At 38.2% G+C, this 21,858-nt stretch overlaps 2 protein-coding genes across 7 annotated transcripts; one reads left to right on the forward strand and one right to left on the reverse strand.

Moving 5' to 3' along the window:
* The first annotated feature begins 7,681 nt into the window (after nt 1-7,681).
* LOC111886724 (ISWI chromatin-remodeling complex ATPase CHR11) lies at nt 7,682-15,446 on the forward strand. Of its 6 annotated transcripts, none has more exons than XM_023882974.2 (25): nt 7,682-7,999; nt 8,891-9,025; nt 9,127-9,239; nt 9,323-9,426; nt 9,633-9,730; nt 9,827-10,006; nt 10,088-10,309; nt 10,409-10,543; nt 10,768-11,050; nt 11,245-11,318; nt 11,405-11,625; nt 11,701-11,788; nt 11,866-11,959; nt 12,113-12,301; nt 12,388-12,419; nt 12,514-12,590; nt 12,678-12,767; nt 13,093-13,165; nt 13,466-13,517; nt 13,604-13,665; nt 13,746-13,911; nt 13,985-14,163; nt 14,264-14,479; nt 14,980-15,081; nt 15,220-15,446. In XM_023882974.2, exons 1-25 carry the CDS (start codon nt 7,796-7,798, stop codon nt 15,235-15,237), a joined length of 3,207 nt encoding a protein of 1,068 aa, XP_023738742.1. In that variant the 5' UTR covers nt 7,682-7,795; the 3' UTR covers nt 15,238-15,446. The 6 variants fall into 6 exon arrangements, with proteins under 6 accessions (XP_023738742.1, XP_023738744.1, XP_023738739.1 ...); XM_023882976.2 differs by having other exon boundaries at nt 13,607-13,665; XM_023882971.3 differs by having other exon boundaries at nt 7,683-7,999; nt 13,463-13,517.
* A 521-nt stretch (nt 15,447-15,967) lies between these two features.
* Nucleotides 15,968-19,587, reverse strand: LOC111886728 (serine/threonine-protein kinase PBL27). Its single transcript, XM_023882980.3, has 5 exons — nt 18,892-19,587; nt 18,437-18,630; nt 17,157-17,346; nt 16,636-17,018; nt 15,968-16,224 (listed from the first exon to the last, which is right to left on the reverse strand). Exons 1-5 carry the CDS (start codon nt 19,001-19,003, stop codon nt 16,018-16,020), a joined length of 1,086 nt encoding a protein of 361 aa, XP_023738748.1. The 5' UTR covers nt 19,004-19,587; the 3' UTR covers nt 15,968-16,017.
* Between the last annotated feature and the right edge of the window lie 2,271 nt (nt 19,588-21,858).

Below are 21,858 nucleotides of genomic sequence, written 5' to 3' on the forward strand. Positions count from 1 at the left end.
ATTATGGAGATTATGGAGGAGAGACTAATATCTTTCAGGGCGGAGTTGGCAGCGGGACAAATTAGGACCCGAACTCCCTCCATCCAGGAGTTCAAGGCGTGTGGGGCGTCGGAGTTCTTCGGGGTCAGGCACCCCATTGTCAGCCGACGCTAGGTAGTGGATATTGAGAACGCCCAGCGCACGAGCTCATGCCCGGAGGTGGCAAAGTTTGGGTTTGCTTTGTGTATGTTGAGAGACAGGGCTCGTGATTGGTGGGTAAGGTTACTAGCCAGGTGGGGCCATCTAGAGTGGCTGAGATGATGTGGGCTGAGTTTGTTCAACGGTTTGATTCGGAGTTTGCACCGCCTATTGAGGTGTAACGGTTAATGAGGGAGTTCCATGACTTGCAGCAGACCATCGAGACTGTGGCGGAGATCACCGCCAAGTTTCGGGAACGAGCTTTACTGATTCCACAATATGCTACCGATAAGGAGATGAGGCGGACCCGTTATCATTCCATGTTGAGGGACGATATCCGGGAGTTTGTGAGCTTTGCAGGGTGTAGGACCCTGAATGAGATGGTGGAAAAGGCCCGTGAGAGGGACTTGGAGTTGGATACCCGCGCGAAGTGGAAGACTGAGCGGGCGCAGGCAACAGGGGGTCAGGCTAAGAAGCCTTAGATCTCTGATTCTTCGGGTAAGGGCCAGCAGGGCCGAGGCCGGTGTGCCAAGTGTGGGAGATTCCATAGCGGGGCGTGTAGGACGGCTGGGGTGTCAGGATGTTACTCTTGTGGTCAACAGGGCCACATGAGTAAGGATTGCCCCAAGAAGGGATTGATATGTTTCCACTGCAAACTAGACAGGCCATAAAAAGGCTGAATGTCCAAGGTTGCAGGGAGGAGGAGGAGCGATGGCGGTGCCTTCACCCGCCACCTTGAGGATCACGGATGGCCACCCTGCTAAGGCGGACACCCCGGCGGCGAGGAGTCGCGCATTTCAGCTGACTACCGAGGAGACTCGGGTCGCGCCAAACGTTGTGGCTAGTATGTATCTATTACTTCTCTGCTCATTGTGGTTGTATGTCTTATGTTTATATCATGTTTGTATAGGGACCTTTTTAGTCAATGGTATGTCTTCGCATGTATTGTTTGACTCGGGTGCCACCTGATCGTTTGTGTCTCTTGCGCTTAGCAAGAAATTTAGGGACACGCCGACGACCTTGGATTTCCCGCTCGAGGTTGAGATTACAGATGACCGCACTGTTAGTGCTATGAGGGTGTATCGAGATTGTGTCCTGAATGTACTTGGGGAGATGTTTCGAGTCGACCTAGTTCCGATACCGTTGCGGCGGCTGAAGGTGATTATCGGGATGGAGTGGCTGGGGGCCAATGGGGGCATGATCGATTGTGAGCGACAGTTGGTCCTGGTTCGAACCCCAAGTGGGGGAGAGCTAGTTATTCATGGTGAGAGGGCCTCGCAGGGACCGACCCTCTGCTCGTCTATGAGGGCAATGAAGTTTCTACAACAGGGTTACACAGGATTTCTGGCTTATATCTTGGATACGAGGGTAGGGACCGTGACGGATGTGGGCAATGTGCCAGTTGTTCGGGAATTTTGGGATGTTTTCCCCGAAGAACTACCATGGGTGCCTCCGGAGAGGCAAGTGGAGCTTCGTATTGACTTGGTGTCGGGTGCCGCCCCAATAGCAAAGGCACCATATCGGTTGGCACCACCCGAGATGCAGGAGTTATCTACGCAACTTCAGGAGCTGCTAGACCGAGGGTTCATACGTCCGAGTAGTTCTCCATGCGGTGCACCGATTATTTTTGTGAAAAAGAAAGATGGGTCGCACAGGATGTGCAATGATTATAGGGAGCTGAGTAAGCTGATGATGAAGAACCGCTATCCTTTGCCAAGGATCGACGATTTATTTGATCAGCTTCAGGGTGCATCTTGGTTCTCCAAGATTGATCTCCAGTCCGGGTATCATTAGATGAAGATTAGGGACGAGAATATACCGAAGACAGCTTTCAGAACTCGTTATGGGTATTATTAATTTGTGGTGATGCCATTCGGGCTCACCAATGCCCCAGTAGCATTCATGGATCTCATGAACCGGGTATGCAGACCAATGCTGGATCGGTCAATGATCGTTTTTATTGATGATATCCTGGTTTACTTCGAAACCAGAGAGCAGCACGAGCAACATTTGAGGGAGGTACTGGAGACTTTGAGGGCAGAGAAGCTTTATGCAAAGTTCTTCAAATGTGATTTCTGGCTGCGGGAAGTGCAGTTTTTGGGGCATGTCATCAATCAGGAAGGTATTTCGGTTGATCCGGCGAAGGTGGAGGCTGTGATGCGATGGGGGTACCGAGGAACGCCTCGGAGATTCGTAGCTTCTTAGGTTTAGCGGGTTACTATCAGAGATTTATCCAGGATTTCTCCAAGATTGCTACACCATTGACCCGTTTAACCACGAAGAATGTGACTTTCTGGTGGGATGGGGATCAATAGAGGGCTTTTGAGACTCTGAGACAGAGGTTATGCGAGGCTCCAGTCCTAATACTGCCTGAGGGGTTGGACGATTTTGTGGTATATTGTGATGCATAAATTTCAAGGTTGAGTGCAGTATTGATGCAGCGAGGGCATGTGATTGCTTATGCCTCACGGCAGTTGAAGCCCCACGAGGCAAATTACCCCACGCATGATCTGGAGCTGGGGGCGGTAGTGTTTGCCCTCAAGATTTGAAGGCATTATTTGTATGGGGTGCGGTTTACTATCTGCACCGATCACGGGAGTCTAAAGTATTTGATGGGCCAGCAGAACCTCAACATTCGACATAGAAGATGGTTGGACGTGTTGAAAGATTATGACTGCGAAATTCTCTACCACTCAGGGAAGGCCAACGTGGTGACCGATGCTTTGAGTCGCAAGGTAACAGGGTCCCCGATTATGGACATTTGTATGAGGATGACAGTGGTTTCGCCTTTGTTGGATATGATCAGATGGGCTCAGGTTGAGGGGTTGAAGAAGGAGAACTGGAAAGCAGAGAAAATTTGGGGTCAGTATCCTTTGTTTGTCAAAGATAGCCACAGCCTTTTGACTCAGTGTGACCGAGTGTGGGTACCATTGGTAGGGGAGTGAGGCATAGACTGTTAGAGGAGGCTCATAAGTCCAAGTTTTCTATACATCCAGGTGCAACAAAAATGTATAGGGACTTGAGACTGAGTTATTGGTGGCCCTGCATGAAGCAGAAAATCGCCTGGTTTGTGGAGTGGTGCATGACCTGCAGGAAGGTCAAGGTCGAGCATCAACGGCCTCATGGCAAGGTTCAGCCGTTACCCATTCCCATATGGAAGTGGGGAGAGATCACTATGGACTTCATTACGAAGCTACCAAGGACGGCGAAGGGAGTGGATGTCATATGGGTTATCGTGGACAGACTAACGAAGAGTGCCCATTTCATTCCGATCTCCGAGAGTATATCCGCATAAAAGTTGGCAGACATTTATGTTCGAGAAGTGGTGGCAAGGCACGGATTGCCGGTGTTAGTGGTTTCAGATACGGATGTTCAGTTTACATCCAGGTTTTGGGGAAAGTTCCACGAGAGACTGGGTACATAGATACACTTCAGTACAACATATCACCCTCAGACCGATGGTCAGAGTGAGAGGACGATCCAGACGCTGGAGGATATGCTTCGGGTATGTGTGCTGGATTTTGGAGGGGGGTGGGATTCGTATCTCCCTCTAGAAGAGTTCTCGTACAACAATAATTATCATGCTAATATTGACCGAGCCCCATTCGAGATGCTATATGGTTGGAGGTGCCGGACTCCAGTGTGCTGGGATGAGGTTGGACATCGGATCATAAGGAGCTCTGAGGTGGTGCTCAAGACTACCAGATTGATTCAACAGGTGCGCGACCGGTTGCGAGTTGCGCAGAGTCGTCATAAAAGTTATGCTGACTGACGGCGTTCGAATCTCGAGTTTCAGGTGGGGGATTTAGTTTTACTGAAAGTGTCGCCCTGGAAAGGGATTATCAGGTTTCAGAAGAGGGGTAAGCTAGGGCCTCGATTCATAGGCCCGTTCAGGATTACAGCCCGAGCGAGCAAGGTGACATATCGCTTAGAGCTGCCAGAGGAGCTTAGTCAGATTTACAACACCTTCCACGTGTCTCATCTTCGGAAGTGTGTCACTAACGAGTCCGCAGTCATCTCCTTGGATGACATTTAGGTGGATGAGAGCCTGAATTATGTTGAGAAGTCAGTCGCCATCTTAGACAGAAAGACGAAGAGACTTCGACGCAAGGAAGTGAAACCGGTAAAGGTGCAATGGCGGCACCGGAAGGGCTCCGAATGGACTTGGGAGCCAGAGGAGGAGATGCGAGAGCATTACCCCAAACTATTTTTAACGACGGACTTCGAGGGCGAAGTCTAGTTCAAGTGGGGGAGATTTGTAACACCCAAAAGTTGGTATGTCTTGTGACCCTCGAGAATTCTCATTTTTGCATTTTTGGTCCCTTGAGTACGTTGGGCGTACCTATGGGTACACTTAGCGTACTCTACCTAAGTGATCGTGGAGGAGCCCCACGTACGCCGGCCGTACGCGTCCGAAGGACTAAACCCTAAATCTTAGACCTGTTCCATATTTAAACGCCTTTTTGGCCTCTTGGATCAAACCTTATCAGTCTCTTTAGCCCCATTTTGTCTTCCTTCAGCTGAGTTAGAGTGTGAGAGAGTTTTGGAGCATAAGAAGAGGGTTTTGGTGGTTACTTTGGAGTTCTTTAAAGAAGGAGAGTTGTTAAGCAAGCTTGGATCAGTTGGGTGCTTCAAGGATCTGCTTGTACCTTTCCTTGTAAATCTTTAGATCTAGCTAGGGTTTTCTTGTTTGGCCCTTTTGTGGGACTTTAAACCTCTTTTGGCAAGATAAGCGGCTCCATGAGAGGAGAATGGCAGATATGAGGTCCCTTAGTCGTTTTGAAGTATAAAAATGGAGTCTTGATGGATGTATTGGTCACATGCATGGATTAAGGGCTTTAGAAAGGTCTTAATGAAGGTTTTGGGTGTATGGGAGGCATGCAAAGGCATAAAGTTGGCAACTTTATGCCTTAGGACGTATTAACCAGTTCAGATCTAGCTTTTGGACGTAAAGAAATGGAATATTAAGCACTTAATGGAGAAAGTGCTTAGTCTGGAAGGACGCTGGGCGTACTCAATGTACGCTGCGCGTACCAGAATAGTATGTCGAGCGTACACATTGCAGTTTGGGCCGGATTTGTTTTGGGCCTTTGTGCTCTTGGGCTTCATTTTGGTTGATGGACTGGTTGTATTCTGTGAACTATGGTCCATCTCTTCTATTATGGGCCATGAATACTTTGGGTGGGCCTTTTTGGGCCAAAAGGCTCATTAATGACATTGGATGAGGACTTTGGGCCCATTAGCAAGGGAAGGGTATTTTGGGCCTCGTGGAAGGATGTGGGTTTGGGTTTTCCTGGATTAATTTGAGATCCTAACATTGATTAATATAAATTGTCCAGTTCGAGAGGTTGCAGACTGTTAGGAGAGCAGCTTGTGTGTTCAGCAGACTGAAATGAGTATTCTCACCATACCCATGGGTCTAAGGCACTAAGGCCGACCCATTATGTGTTTATGGTATATGTGTAGTCGCTTTATGATTTGATATGATATGTGATTGTGTGTTTTGCATGAATACCCTGGGGGGGGAGCCCGTGACATTGGATGTAAGACCATGTGGGGTAGCCCATGACAATCCTAGGTAAAGACCATGTGGGGTAGCCCATGACAATCCTAAGTAAAGACCATGCGGGGTAGCCCATGATATTCTTGCTGGTTTTATGTATGCATGGCTTATGTGATATGTGTGTAGCTTGATTAGTTATTAGGATATGTATATGCGTGGTGTGAGGTATGCTCTGGGAACTCACTAAACATTTCGCTTACAGGTTTTTGAATTGTTTCAGGTACATCGGACCCTGAGGGCAAGGGCAAGGCGTGATGGCGCGACGTGCACTCTATCTCTCTTTCACTAATATGTTTGGGGACACCCTGATGATTTATATAATGTAATGGATGATGTTTTAAAACTAAATGTGGGATTTCATGGTTTTATGCAATTGTGTTTATTAATTTAAATGAATTTTTTTCTTGAAAATTTGGGTCGTTACATTCGATGTTGGGATACTATAATATGTGATTTTACACTTTGGAAACTATGTTTTGTAAACATTTGTGGTTTTGGGCTATTTTTTGGAAAGTAAAAAATTTTCACCTTGATTTTGGGATGTTACAAAGATGCTTCCGATTTGTGACAAAGAGGGATGTTCTCGAGTAACAGAAAAAATCTAGGTGGAGATGGAGGTGGTAGACGGTGGTGAGTGTTGGTGGTGTCACCATGTCATTTTATGTAATTGGAACTAACATGTGATCTAAGAGGCTTCATAATTTATAGTCTAATATATATACGCGTATGTGTGGAGTGCACACACTTATAAGATCGAATTAGAAGTCGGTTCGACGACAAGTCGGGGGTCCTGGGGCAGTGCCCCTTTGACGGGGTCTAGGGGCAGAACCCCCAAAACTCTTTGAATTTTACATATGGGAACATAGTGGGAAATCAAATTCTTGAAGGTGATTATGGTAAAACTGACGAAATTTGTCAGTTTTGGGAACCTTTGATTTCCTCATTAAATTTTAGAATTCCTGACTTGCTTCCAAAGCAATCCATGACGGCCAACCCTAAGAGGCAAAACCTAAATCTCGTTTATTATATAAATGAATATTCTCTTTGAGAAGAGACACACAACATTAGTTATATTTTCTTCAGACGAACATAGAATCCTTCTAGCAAATTGTCTTACGATTTTTATGTCTAGATTCGAAAGTGTCATCTTGGATTATCACAGGCTGAATTTCTTGCAACTCAAACATAATATATAAATATCAATTCAAAAAGTGTTCACACGATCCCATGGGTATCCAGATCTCCAACATAAACCCTAATTCCTCCAACAGTGGTGATGAACGGTGGTCAGAGTCAATAGTTATGGGGTATGTGTTTTGAAGAGCAAACCTAAACGATGTTTTTGAGAATATGTTTTTGAGAAGATGCTCTTCAGTTCTCGAGTGTTTATCAAACACACACACATAGAGAAAGAAAGAGAGAAAGAGTATAAGTATTAGATTTAAAAAAAATGAAAAAAAAATAGAAAAATGAATTCCCAATGGTATTATAGCCATTTTAATATTCGAAAAACCAAATACACAACGAAACTAATTCAAAAGTATAACCAATCCAAAAAATCACGTTTGGACAAAAAAAAAATACTACAAGGACATTTTTGCAGTTTTGTCTAACAAATTTACCTCTATGTTTTAACTAACTAATATACTAAAGATTCTCATAAAATTGGAAAAAAAACAAACTGACCTTGAAATGTTGAATTCTCTTCTTAAAAAAAACCAAATCACACTTTTACAAACCTTAACAAATGTAATAAAATCCGACCCGTTTCCCACATGTTCACCCTCAAAAAACCCGACCCATTTCTCACAATTTACATCACAATATCCCCACTCACGAAAAGCGGGAAAGAAGCCAATTACATGTTGAACCGGCGGGAATTTTCCCACACTCCAAATAAGCAAAAATTGGGTCTATAAATATCAATATCCCGGAAATGCCCATCTTTTGTGTTTTCTCTCTCTTCGCAACTCATTAAGTCGGCCATTTGCCCCTTTTTCTTTCTACCTCTCACCAGATTTACACAACTGAGAAGGAAAACCCTCGAAGATCTCCATGGCAAGACGCTCCAAATCGAAGGACTCCACGGAGGAATCTCTGTCTAATTCGTCAGAGGAGGAGCAGGTCAATGACCAGGAGGAAGAAGACGAGGAGGAACTGGAAGCCGTTGCACGACCTGTTGATTCTGACGAAGATGAAAACGCCACACCCGCGGTTGACGCCACCGGTGAGGAGCAAGACGATGAGGAAGAAGACGAGGTTTGTTTTTTTGGATATTGTGCTTTCAGACTGATTTTTGCCGCTTTGGTTACTTTTGATTATACATGTTTGGGATATGAAGCATTTCTTGGTGTCTTATGATACATTTTGGAGCGATTTGTTTGGCTTAGGGTTTTGTGCTGCGGGATTTGTTTGCTTTTAGTATGATCCTTTGGTGTGTTAGGGAGTGTGGTTTTTAGGGTTTTGGTTCGTTTTTTTCTGCGTAGCTGCATCTTTTTCATGCATTTCCTTTGAAAAAGAGAGCCTACTGATTTGTCGACATTTTTGCTTCTAGATGCCGTATTCCAATAATGTTTTCACCATGCTTAGCCTCTCTCATCGTATGTTTTGATTTTTTTTTGTTGTTATTGGCGTTTTTGTTTAAAATGATGGGTTTTTTGATATGTGGAGCTTGGCATTTGTTGATAACTACTAGCCATTTGAATGCTAGTAAGAGTGAACTGAAAAACATCAGGCTGGACTGGAAGATGATTGGAAATAAAAATTGCAATTTGCAAGAGAACCCAACTTGAAATATAAGACTATATTTATATTCACAACAACTATAAAGATTAATTTGCAGGGGATAAAATGAATCAGAAAGTCTCAACTAGGGCTGAATCACAATAAACAAACTTAAGCATTATAAACTTTTTAGGAAGCTTCACTAGCGATTTGGTTTGATTTTATTGCTTTAATATGCTTGGTGGAATCAAGTTATAAATAATGATATTTGGGATTTGTATGTAGCATTCATCCAGCCTTACTGTATTCATGCAATTGTTATGATTATAAGTAGTACTTTTCAAAGGGTGTTTGAAACTAAAGATATAATGTGATGAATCAGTGTTGTTTCTTTGAGTATAAGTAACATGATTTCAACATTACTAGCAGGATGACAATGATGAGGCCAACAATGAAATTAGTCATCGTGAAAAGGCAAGGTTAAAGGAGATGCAGAGGTTGAAGAGACAAAAGATACAAGACATACTTGATCAACAAAATGCTACTATTGAGGCTGATATGGTGCGTGATACAGAAAAACATACTTCAAAGTTGATATATATTTTTTAATGTTCATCAAAATCAATTAATGTGGCTGGGTTATTGTTATTAAACTATGACAGAATAGCAAGGGAAAGGGAAGATTGAAGTTCTTACTGCAGCAAACAGAACTATTTGCTCATTTTGCCAAAAGTGATGCATCTGCTTCTCAGAAAAAGGGAAAGGGAAAGGAAAGGTAAGAACTTTACTGATTTGGTAATTTTGAAACCTCATAATTAACATTCATGAAGCATATTTGATGATTATTTATGTGCTTAGGGGTCGTCATGCTTCAAAGTTGACTGAAGAAGAAGAGGATGAAGAGTATCTCAAAGAGGAAGAAGCTGGAGCAGGACATACACGTTTGTTGGTGCAGCCCTCTTGTAAGATTCCCCCTTTTTTCCTCTTTAGACTGGTGTCATTAGATTTAAGATTGAATCTTTAAAACAATTCAATAACCACTCTAATTCTACTTTGTTTAGATTACTGGGTATGATTTGTTACATTGTCTTGAAAGCAAATTGAGAAAACTTTTGACTTTGAAGTGGTTTCTGAATTTTGACTTTTGGTTATGTTAAAATCTTAACAGGTATAACAGGGAAGATGAGAGATTATCAACTTGCTGGGTTAAATTGGATGATAAGACTATATGAGAATGGTATAAATGGAATTCTTGCAGATGAGATGGTATGTTAATGATCTTTATCCTTATCATCACTTCAAAATTCACTCAAATCACTTGATAATGATTAATGAATATGCTTTTTTTTATTATTATTTCAGGGACTTGGAAAAACTCTACAAACCATCTCATTACTTGGTTATTTGCATGAATTTAGAGGAATAACTGGACCCCACATGGTTGTGGCTCCTAAGTCTACACTTGGTAACTGGATGAATGAAATTAAACGTTTTTGCCCAATATTGCGTGCTGTAAAGTTTCTTGGTAATCCAGACGAAAGGGTATGCTTTTAAATTTTGATTTTAGTTATTTCAAAACTAGTTTTTATATGCTTGTAAGCTATTAACACCTGATGTTTACAGAAATACATACGTGAAGAGCTACTTGTTGCTGGAAAGTTTGATGTATGTGTCACCAGTTTTGAAATGGCTATTAAAGAGAAGACTACCTTACGTCGATTTAGCTGGCGTTATATCATAATTGATGAAGCTCATAGAATTAAGAATGAAAATTCTCTTCTTTCAAAGACCATGAGAATTTACAATACCAATTATCGTCTCCTTATCACTGGCACACCACTTCAGGTTTTTAATTTGTATTTTCTTTAAAGATTTTGCATTTTCTTTACTTTTGTATGTTTGGGTTTTTATGTTGATCAATGTTTTTTTTGGGTGTTTACACAGAACAACCTTCATGAGCTTTGGGCACTGCTGAACTTTTTGCTACCTGAGATTTTTAGTTCTGCTGAAACCTTTGATGAGTGGTTTCAAATTTCTGGTGAAAATGATCAGGAAGAGGTTGTTCAACAGCTTCACAAGGTATAAGAAAAAACAGCTTGAAAGCACATTTATTTATATGTACAATGCGATAATAAGAAAAAGAAAATGAAAATACATACAATGCTATGAATATATAAAATGTTAGTAAGCTAACTGCTATTATAGACAAATAGTTGAAAGTGCATTGCTGTTTATTGCATCAAGTTTTTGATATTATCATTCTTTAAAGTGTCTTATTAGTTTTCTGCTATCTCTGTGTTTAGGTGCTAAGACCTTTTCTTCTAAGAAGATTGAAGTCAGATGTTGAGAAAGGTTTACCTCCTAAAAAAGAAACCATTCTCAAGGTTGGAATGTCTCAAATGCAAAAACAGTATTACAAGGCCTTACTGCAGAAAGATCTTGAGGTTGTGAATGCTGGAGGTGAGAGAAAGCGTCTGTTAAATATTGCAATGCAGCTCAGAAAATGCTGCAATCATCCATATCTGTTTCAAGGAGCTGAACCTGGTCCTCCTTATACTACTGGCGACCATCTTGTAACAAATGCAGGTGAACCCCTCAACTTCTTCCCTGTATCTAAAATGGTCCCTCCTAGTTTGGACATGATCAAATATTACAATTTTTATTTTATGATGTATTTTGAAGAAACAGAAACTCTTGCATATAACCCTTTTGGTAACATTGAAGAGTCATATTATACTATACCTGATGCTCACCATATGTATTTGGGGTTATAATCACAGGAAAAATGGTGCTTCTAGACAAGTTGCTTCCAAAATTGAAGGAACGTGATTCAAGGGTGTTGATATTCTCACAGGTATTTATATTATGCAGCATGAAAGTATTGGTTTAGTGAGGTATATTTGTTATTATATTAAAATAAATTGTGGTATGCTATTATAGATGACAAGGCTGCTGGACATTCTAGAAGATTACTTGATGTTTCGTGGATATTTATACTGTCGTATTGATGGAAACACTGGAGGTGAAGATCGTGATGCCTCCATTGATGCTTTTAATAAGCCAGGAAGTGAAAAGTTTGTGTTTTTATTATCAACAAGAGCTGGAGGTCTTGGTATTAATCTTGCCACTGCAGATATAGTCATTTTGTATGACAGTGACTGGTAAGTAATACATGGCTTTTTCTTTTTAAAAAAATTGGTGGTTTTGTTTAATTGGATATAAATTTAATTTTGCAGGAATCCACAAGTGGATTTGCAAGCTCAGGATCGTGCTCATAGAATTGGGCAGAAGAAAGAAGTTCAAGTGTTCCGATTTTGCACTGAGGTTTCTTTAGCTTCTTTCCTTTTCATCTGATTAACAGCTGAAATGTTTGTTTGCTAATTTTAATCGACTATAAACAGTACACTATAGAGGAGAAAGTCATTGAAAGAGCTTATAAAAAGCTTGCACTTGATGCTTTGGTTATTCAACAAGGACGTTTAGCAGAGCAAAAGAGTAAGCATTTCTTCATTTCAGCTTTTTACTAGTTTCCTTTCCTTCTAAAAAACATTATTTTAAACAAATTCTCCTTGGTTTACTCAGAAAGACTTTTCATATCATGTGGGTGTTTTACATTTCTATGTGTCATCTTTTTTTTTTTTTTTGCAGCTGTAAACAAAGATGAGCTGCTACAAATGGTTAGGTTTGGTGCTGAAATGGTATTCAGTTCAAAGGACAGCACAATCACAGATGAAGATATTGACAGAATCATTGCTAAGGGAGAAGAGGCAACTGCTGAACTTGATGCCAAGATGAAAAAGTTCACAGAAGATGCAATCAAGTTCAAAATGGACGACAGTATGTACTACATTTAATAATTATGCATCTTCCTTTATCATTACTTACTTTACTTTTACTAAGTTTTTAACTGATTTCATATGCAGCTGCTGATTTGTATGATTTTGATGATGACAAGGTATTCAATACTTTGCATGTCTTGTGATTATGTTGTATTACCATGTTGTGTCATTATCATAACTTACTGATGACTGTGTGTTTAATTTATGAAGGATGAGAACAAGGTTGACTTTAAGAAGATTGTGAGTGATAATTGGGTGGAGCCTCCAAAAAGAGAGAGGAAGCGCAAGTAATTATAATTTTTTTAGTTTTAAATTGTTATATTAAATGATGATGTAATTTGTTGGTGGCTGAATATTGATGTTATTCTTTTCAGCTACTCAGAATCAGAATACTTCAAGCAAACAATGCGCCAAAGTGGTCCTGCAAGGCCAAAGGAGCCTAGGATTCCTCGCATGCCACAATTGTAAGTTCTTTACACCTTTGATTTTTTTTTTCTGTTACAATCTTGTACTTTCAGAGGTTTTTTAAGCCATTGTTCTATGAAAAATCTATCCAAGTATAACCTTTTACTTTTAGTTTGTGCTTTGTACTTTCAAAATTTGTTTTGTATTTGGATGACATTTCTATAATGGGTAGGTTTTATAAAGTCTAAGGCTGTAATGAGAAGTGAAATTATGTTTCCTTAATGAACAAATAATGAAAGTTTGTTGCTGTTTCTTGGATCTACCATTTTTTTATAGGATTTGTTTTGGAACTTAACAATCATTTCAAAAATGTGTTTAATGCAGGCATGACTTCCAGTTCTTTAACACTCAGAGGCTAAGTGAGCTCTATGAGAAAGAAGTGCGGTATCTCATGGTGGTATTGACTTTACCCCTTGAACTCTTGTTTATCTTTCATTAGACTGCTTTGTCAACATGAGAAGGGTGTTTTATGTCTTTTGCATAGATGAGAATTAAAGATCAAGTCCTGTCTTACCTTTTTTTCCATCTTTTTCAATGGAAAACTTGCAATTTGTCCTATTTACAAATCCCTGTTTACAAAGTCCAATGCATGCCAAAAACAATTCAAATTTTGCTGATGAAGATGAGAAGAACATTCATGTCTTTTCTACTCACCCTTAATTTGCTTCTTTTTTTTTGTTTCTTGAATTTTTAGCAGGCACAGCAGAAGAATCAAGTGAAAGACTCCATAGAAGTTGATGAGCCAGAAGGTACAAGAGAAGCTAGCTAATCTTGTGTGTTTGTTTTATTTTGACTGTTTTATTAAAAAAACATACTAATTATGTTGTTAATTCAGTAGAGGTGGGAGATCCTTTGACTGCTGAAGAGCAAGAAGAAAAAGAGAAACTACTGGAAGAAGTATGTCTTGATTTTTATATTTTCCACTGTTCCTTATTATTATGATTATTAATTAATATTATTACTATTGTTGATTCCAGGGATTCTCAACATGGAGTAGGAGAGACTTCAATACTTTCATTAGGGCTTGTGAGAAGTATGGTAGGAGTGATGTGGGTAGTATTGCTTCTGAAATGGAAGGCAAATCAGAAGAGGAAGTTGAAAGATACGCTGCAGTGTTTAAGGAAAGATACAAGGAACTGAATGGTAAATTATTAAATTTGCTACTTGTTAGAGTTTGAGTCCATATGTGAATTTATGATGTTTTTTTTTGTAACAGATTATGATAGAATAATTAAGAATATTGAAAGAGGGGAGGCTAGAATTTCTCGTAAAGATGAAATAATGAAAGCAATTGGAAAGAAATTAGACCGTTACAAAAATCCTTGGCTGGAGCTCAAAATCCAATACGGTCAGAACAAAGGCAAGCTCTACAATGAGGAATGTGATCGGTTCATGGTAAGTAAGAATAAAACACTAGAAACAAACAAACAAACAAACGAACAAAAGCAGATTGCTATGTTAGTTATTAATCTCAATAAATTTTTAACTTTTACAGATTTGCATGGTTCACAAACTTGGGTATGGAAACTGGGACGAATTGAAGGCTGCATTTAGAACATCACCTTTGTTCAGATTTGATTGGTTTGTTAAGTCACGAACCACTCAAGAACTTGCAAGGAGATGTGATACTCTCATTCGATTGGTGGAGAGGGAAAATCAAGAGTATGATGAGAGAGAGAGACAGGCTCGTAAAGAAAAGAAACTTTCCAAGGTTTGACATTTTTTAACAAATCTTAAATTTTGCACTTTTGTTCCCAAGTTATAAAAATGCAAGTAAATTTATAGCTGATTTTTTCAATTTTGGTCTCAGAGTTTTCTTTTGCAATTTTTTTTAACCTTTTGGGTTCTTTTCCTAGAAAATGACTTTTTAAGACCAAAACTGAAAAAGTAAGCTAAACTTGAGGACCAAACTTGTAATCAACTCCATAAGTTTTTCCTGGAATAGTAACTAAAAATGTATTTTATTCTAAAAATATTTGAGAAAAATGATGCTGACATACTTGGAGAATAAATTTGTAGAAGGTGAGGGCATAATGGGAAAGCTTCTTTTTTTCCAGACCTTAGTTTGTTTTATAGCAAGTTAAAAAGGAACATGAATACATAAAAGCTTTTATTTGATTAAGTTAAAATGAAATGACATTTGTTGTGCTTTTATTTTGTTGCCTGCTATTTTATAAATTGATAAGTTTTGAAACTTTGATTAATTTATAGAACTCAACGCCATCAAAGCGGGCCATAGCAAGGCAAACAGAGAGTCCACCTTCTACTATAAAGAAGCGAAAGCAATCATCAATGGATGACTATGTTAACTCGGTATTGCAATTGCCCCTAAACTACCTATACACACAAAAAATGTTTTTTTTTTTTTTTTTTTTTTTTCATACTTGCTAAAATGCAATAAAAACACTGTTTCTTATAAAATTTGATGTGTAGCGAATTGCGATTTTGCAGGGAAAGAAGGGCAAATGAAAATGAGGTGCTTACTAATATTTTGATTTTTGAGACATTGGAGGCATTGATGTAGTCGTAATAGTAATAGTAGAATGACTGTATGTATATGAATCGGCATTTATAGTAGCCATTGCCATTTGTCTCTATTCTCTTAGTTTTGTGTCTGAATTCCAAATAGTGTTTCTGGATGTTTGGCTTCTATATCAACCAACTCTCTCTAATCATCATATGATAACCTATCCCCTCCCTCTTTTATTTATTTGTTTTCTCAAATTTGAAGTTGATGTTACTGTTGATACAATTTCAACAAAAATTAGCCTTAAAAGTGTATCTAAACATTCTATGCAAGTTAAAAGTAATTGGAAAAACAAAAATTCCAACAAAAAGTGTGTTTGAAAAATCAACGGAATGGATTTGTGTCGAATTAAATTTGTGACTAACTGATTATTATTATCTTCAAGATAAACCCGAAGAATGTAAAATTTACACCTTATCTACTATAAAAAGACCAGACTAACCCTGAAAACTCTTGCATAAAACTATATCACCGGTTGTTTTTTAAATAAAACATTTTTTTTAATAAAAACAAACTTTTAGTGACTTAATACAATTGTCATAATATTAAAGAAGTAAGAATTCACCCCTTCAACCCCGCTTTACATTTTCCTAACTTTCCGTAATAATTCGTTTTTTTGTCCATTAAGTCAAAAAAAAAAAATATAGCTTACAACCTTACATGCCCTGTTAAGTACATTAAGTCAAACCCACAACCCACAATCTTTGTTTCTGTTTTGACATTTAGGCATTAGGGTCGTAAGTTGATGAAGCTATATATGTTAAAGCAGCTACAACAGAACGAATGTCAGGCCTTGCAGCAATCCCTTCCTGAATACACATTGCAGCAACAACAAGCGCTTCTTTAAGTCTTTCCGGTGGATATCGCCCTTCCAACAATGGATCCGCCATTTCCGCATACTTTTTCCTATCTTTCAAAAGTGGCCGTGCCTACAAATTGTACCATAAAGTCAAATCCAAAAACACAGATATGACATGACAACCTTATTCTGTGTTTGATATGTAATAGGACAAAAATTGCAATTTTTATCATCCCATCCAAAAAGATGGGACAAAGACTCGCTTTCGATCTTTTTGCTTGTGCAAAAGACAAAAGAAAAGAATGTACTTCTCGTCATTGAAAATAGTCCTAGAAATCCACCAGATATATACGAGTGTATCATTTTTACTAAATGCAAAAAGAACAACTTAACGAAGAAAGTCAAAAGAAATAGCGTTTCCAATTAAGTACTAACTATTTACAAATTTTCCCTTCTTTATTTTTCCTACCTTTCATTCTCTCAATTCCCTCTTAAAATAATACTTAAACGGAAAAAAAAAGAAACATGGACATGGACTTACCCAATAAACAAGACACTGTTCTTCATAAGGTCGGGTGTAGTCAATGACTTTTCGACCTGTGATGAGTTCAAGGAAAATGAGTCCAAAACTATACACATCTGAATCAAAGATTATCGGACCTTCAGGGGCACAATGGGTATATGTGCCATCTACCCTAAAAGAAGGGAAGGAGGTTATATTGTCAAATGGAGTGTGTTTTCCAAGCTTAAAATTTGACAATTTTGGGTGGTATCCTTCATCAAGAAGAATGTTGGATGGTTTTAGGTCTCTGTATACAACAGGAGGATTTGATGTTTTGTGAAGATATTCCAAACCCCTGGCTACACCAACTGCAATCTTCATCCTTGTGTTCCAGTCTAATGGTTTTTGATCTGGCAAAAGATCTGCAAATAAACATTTGTAAGGTGTTGTTTCTTTTTGACTTAATTGATTCAGGAGATGTTTGAAAAAACTCAACCCTTTTGTGCTGAATGATTTCAACCTCTTAATGGTTAAGTGAAGTTAGGGATCAAAAGGCTCACCATGTAAATGATCTTTGAGTGATCCCAAAGGCACAAACTCGTGAACAAGGAGAAGGTGGTCTCCATATGCACAATAACCGATCAAGTTTACAAGATTTGCATGATGAAAAAGGCTAAGCTTAATAACTTCCTTAAAAAACTCTATGATTCCTTGATCACAGGTTCGATGACGATGCTGCACTGAAACCACCTACAAACAAATTCATCTTGATACCTTTGTGAAAAAAAAAAAACATTCTGTAGATTACGATTTTGGCAAATTATACAGTCAATTTATGTTTATTGTGTTAGAAATATAAACAACTGTCGACAACAGGTTGTTCATGTTGTTGTAGCACTAGTTTGGTTTTTACACTTAAAAAACTTAAAAATAACGCATCTTTAAAATAGGAGAAAATGGCAAAATTAGCTATAAGATTCTCAACAAAATAGCAATTTTTTGATTTTCTTTTCACAAATAACCATCAATTTTGTATCGGCCCATTGCGAAATCACTATTTGTTGCGGAATTTGTTTTTCATATGGTTCCCATAAAAAAATATTTAAAAACCATTTTTTTTGTGCACTACCGAATTTTGCTTTATATATAACGAAATCGTTCTTTATGTATGCAAAATTGTTCAGATTATTGTGAAAATCATGTTTTCTTATAAATTTTATTTTGGGGACATTCAAAAACAAATTTCGCTGCAAAAAGAAGTTACGTAGTGCAAAAATGAAGTGTTCGATTGAGAGAGTTACGGGGGAAAATTGGTGTAAAAATGAGGAATAGTTAAAAAAAAACGCTTAAGTAGGGGGACCATTTTGTAGCAAATATTGATTTAGCAGTGGACCCTAATGGGAAATTAATGGTCGTTTCGAGTAAAAAGCTATGGTTACTTCCCAAAAATGCCTATTTTTGTCATTTTATCACAAAAACTCCGCATGCAATAAATTTTACCCTTAAGATTAATTACGAAATGGACCTCGTAAAATCTCAACCAACGATTTTAATTTTTACCCCACATAACTATCTAATATGGTGGTTACTTCCTCCAAAAGATCAATTAATGCCAATTAAGTTTCTCTCATCAACTTCTGGTTGAGAACATAAGAACACATAAAGGTATTATTAATTAATATTTGTTGGTTCCTCCAAATCAATCTCCTAATGGAATCATTAAACGTGGCTAAATCATAATTGATAATACTTACACGATCAAATTCTTGTATAAGATCCTGTTTTATGTGATTTATATTGAATGAGATATAATGAACTTGAGATCTTTGAGTGTAATTACCTGTCCGCTTCTTTCCAAACGACCTTTGTAAACACACCCGAAATCACCTTCTCCCATAAAACTCTCTATACAAAAATTCTTAGTTGCAGTAGCAAGCTCACGAAAACTAAATTGTACAACACCATGTGCTGTTTCTACATCTTTTGTGAATGTTATGCCCTTATGATCCAGATTATCACCAAATTTAAATTCATCTACACAAAGCTAAGAAAAGGTGTCAGTTTTGTCAACTATGTCGTTTAAAACCCCAACATCCACGCAAGCCCATATAAACAAGCGCAAATACAGAAAAACATAACGGATTTTAACAATTTTATCGATTTAGCGACGTAATATTTATGCTATCTGATATCAAAATGGTAGTACAGTCGTTTGATTGAAAAGAAACTAAATCCCCATAAACAATTAGCCATTTTTATAAGGCTAACACTAACAAGAGAAAAAGTGTTTGTTACCAGAAATAAGTATGCTGGGATGATGAGGGTATGAACCCTTTTCCCAATAATCCTTCTTTGGCAATTGCTTTGCATCATTCGCATCTTGGTTCGATGAAAAACAGCCACCCATATCAAAATCAAATCTTTTTGGCAGATTATAGTTTATGGGTTAATTACTTAATTGTAACAATGTAATTGATCACTGGTTCAAGAACAAGAACAGTAGTATTCTTCGACTGAGGGAATAAAGTTATCAACCTTATTCTCTATTTCTTTCTACGACTCTCAAAAAAGAGATGTTAACCCATGGGAAATTATGGTTTAACAATCAGTTCGAGAACAAAGAATCAAAAAAGAGGAAGAAAAAAACGATTAGAAGAACAAAGAATCACCAAATCGAAGAATCTGTCATAAGTAATATAGGAAAACAGCAAGGAAAGATAAAGTATGAGAAAAGGTAAATTCAATTCGGAAAAGATTCTACATCCATTCCTAATTTTTATATTTTATTTTTTAAAACCAAGGCTATATGGATGGAGTCGGTGATAAAACATACACGTAATCTTAGTTGGAACCATAAGTCACGTGTGACTTTCTCTCAAACACCACCGCTAATGTTTGTAAGTGTCACTCTCGGTAGTCAGCTTCAGACCAGGCGGAGTGGCTGCGGTGGTAGCCGCACTCCCTTTCCACATTAGCACAAACACTGCTTTTTGGGTGCGGTTCAAGCACAGCTGAGGCCGTACTATGGTCTTCGGAGGAGGGAGCGTTTCTTGCTTTGTTTTGATTGGTCACTTGTGTAACCGTTTGCAGATAGTGAAAATTCAAAAAATTAATTTTTTTTACTACCACTATAAATACCTAATCGTATTAACCAAAATCACTCACAAACACGTCGAATATGACTGAGTATGCGCTTCAAGTTGTTTAGAACGTGAAAAAACGTTACACTAATCGTGGTTAATTAAGTGGCGTAGCTAGAATTTTGTTTTAGAGTGGACAAAATAATTTATAAATTATGAACGATAGTAAAATACTTCAAATGATAACAAAATGTAACAATATATGCAACAAAAGATATTCTATTTGTGTATAATTTGAAATTTTTAATAAAAATTTATATATATATATATATATATATATATATATATATATATATATATATATATAAACTCAAATTTATTTGGCCCACCCTTGTACTAATGTGGCTACGCCACTGGGTTAATTTGTAGTTGTTTTCCAAGTTTTTAATCATTTGATGTTTTTTTTTTTTAATTTTAAGTTGTAGGTTTAAACTTTCTAGTTTTTTATTTTCTAATTTCCTAGGATTTTTTTTATTGTTATGTTTTTTTAAGTAATGTAATGGTTTTTATTTTTAATTAATAAAATTTTTTGTTTTTAATTAAAATTAAAAATTTTATTTATTAAAAATAAAAATAATTAAAGGAATGTGGCACCACTCATTGGGTGTGACATGAAACCATACTTTTGTGGTAGTTGCTGACGTGTCGCCTACGTGGCAGTGAAGGGAGTACAACTTTTATGGCACAAATCCTTCTAGCCTCACAATCGCTCACAACCTTTCTCATTCTTTCCCCTCTCTATATCATTCTTCTTCTTCAATCTATCTATCTCTTCCATCGGTGAGTATACCATTTCCTAAATGCTAGTGACATGTTAATGGATGTGAGGTGGGCTGATGTGGCCATCTCCAATGGGTAAGAATCACAAAACCACTACGTACTGCAAATTTGGTTCCTATGTTTCCCAAAAAGTGTGGAAGAGTCCAAAATCTTTTCAAAATCATTTTAATTTGCACCACCGGTCCAAAATCCAATCTTGTCACAACTGGCATTTCTGCCTAGGAAATTCTATCCATGGATGATCAACTCTCAATGTATCTTGTAATTCAAAGTTTGATGATATACCAATTACTCGTTCAAAAACAACTATCCAAATCAAAACTCTCTCATGAAGCCCTAAATCTAATTCAATATACTACATTCACTCGACTTTGGGTTTATAACCCTAACTTCCTGGTTCAAAATGTAACACCGTAAAATTTTCAAAACAAATTTTCATTTTTAATCATAAAATCTTCATAACACATTTCATAAAACATCATTTATCTAATTTACCAAACACAACTCCATGTTTAAAGAATTAATAATCCAGGATCCTCTAAACATAATTCTTTCTCTGGTGTGTACAATCAAGCCGGTGCCGTCCCGCGATCCTGAGGAAAACCTGAAACACATAACACATAACACGGTAAGCACGAATCTTAGTGAGTTCCCTAAAATACCACACACAACAAATTCGCCACTCGAGGCTATACTCTGTAAGGCCCTCTGGTCAACGTGTCTCAGTGGGACCCTCTAAACCAGTAGCTCATTGGACCCTCTGGTCCGGTCTAGCTCGTTGGACCCTCCGGTCCGGTCTGGTTGAGGACCCTCTGGCCTTGTAAATCGTTGGACCATCCGGTCCGGTTAGAATAGCACATAGCATACATAAATCAAAATACACATAATCTCAAGCAAACACGTATGACCTTCCGGTCCACACATAGATACCACCCTAGGTAATGTATAGTGAGAAGACTCACCTGACAAGCAGCAAGTAAATAACCTCGCACCCGAATCTCGAACTAGTCTCCGCTTAACACAAAAGATGAACATCTCTAATCAATACTCTTTTACATGACCTTAATAATTGAGTGCTACTCTTTTCTCTCTCTAACTCTTGAATTGGGTAAAAGACCATCTTACCCCTCCATGGTCTCCATTACTTATGTTGACTGAACCCCAGATTCAACAGAGGTCTAACTCGAGTCAACAGTCCATGTTTGACCCGACTTGTCGAGTGCACTCATGCAACTCGTCGAGTCCACTCACATCCTCAGAAGTCTCGTGAAGGTCCTACTCAGCTCGTCGAGTTGACCCTCAACTCATCGAGCTATCGCATGATCAAGCTCATCGAGACAAA

The sequence above is a fragment of the Lactuca sativa genome, chromosome 5, assembly GCF_002870075.4.
Source record: "Lactuca sativa cultivar Salinas chromosome 5, Lsat_Salinas_v11, whole genome shotgun sequence".
In the NCBI taxonomy this organism is placed as follows: domain Eukaryota; kingdom Viridiplantae; phylum Streptophyta; class Magnoliopsida; order Asterales; family Asteraceae; genus Lactuca; species Lactuca sativa.

What these genes read in the sequence shown, in the direction of transcription:
- LOC111886724 (XM_023882971.3), top strand. Translation starts at nt 7,796, where the DNA reads ATGGCAAGACGCTCCAAATCGAAGGACTCCACGGAGGAATCTCTGTCT. An exon ending in AAGGGAAAGGGAAAGGAAAG is followed by an intron (nt 9,240 to 9,322) that starts GTAAGAACTTTA and finishes TTATGTGCTTAG; the next exon opens with GGGTCGTCATGCTTCAAAGT. An exon ending in AAAAGAGAGAGGAAGCGCAA is followed by an intron (nt 12,591 to 12,677) that starts GTAATTATAATT and finishes TATTCTTTTCAG; the next exon opens with CTACTCAGAATCAGAATACT.
- LOC111886728 (XM_023882980.3), bottom strand. Translation starts at nt 19,003, where the DNA reads ATGGGTGGCTGTTTTTCATCGAACCAAGATGCGAATGATGCAAAGCAA. An exon ending in ACTCAAAGATCATTTACATG is followed by an intron (nt 17,019 to 17,156) that starts GTGAGCCTTTTG and finishes GTTTATTTGCAG; the next exon opens with ATCTTTTGCCAGATCAAAAA. An exon ending in AACAGTGTCTTGTTTATTGG is followed by an intron (nt 16,225 to 16,635) that starts GTAAGTCCATGT and finishes TACAATTTGTAG; the next exon opens with GCACGGCCACTTTTGAAAGA.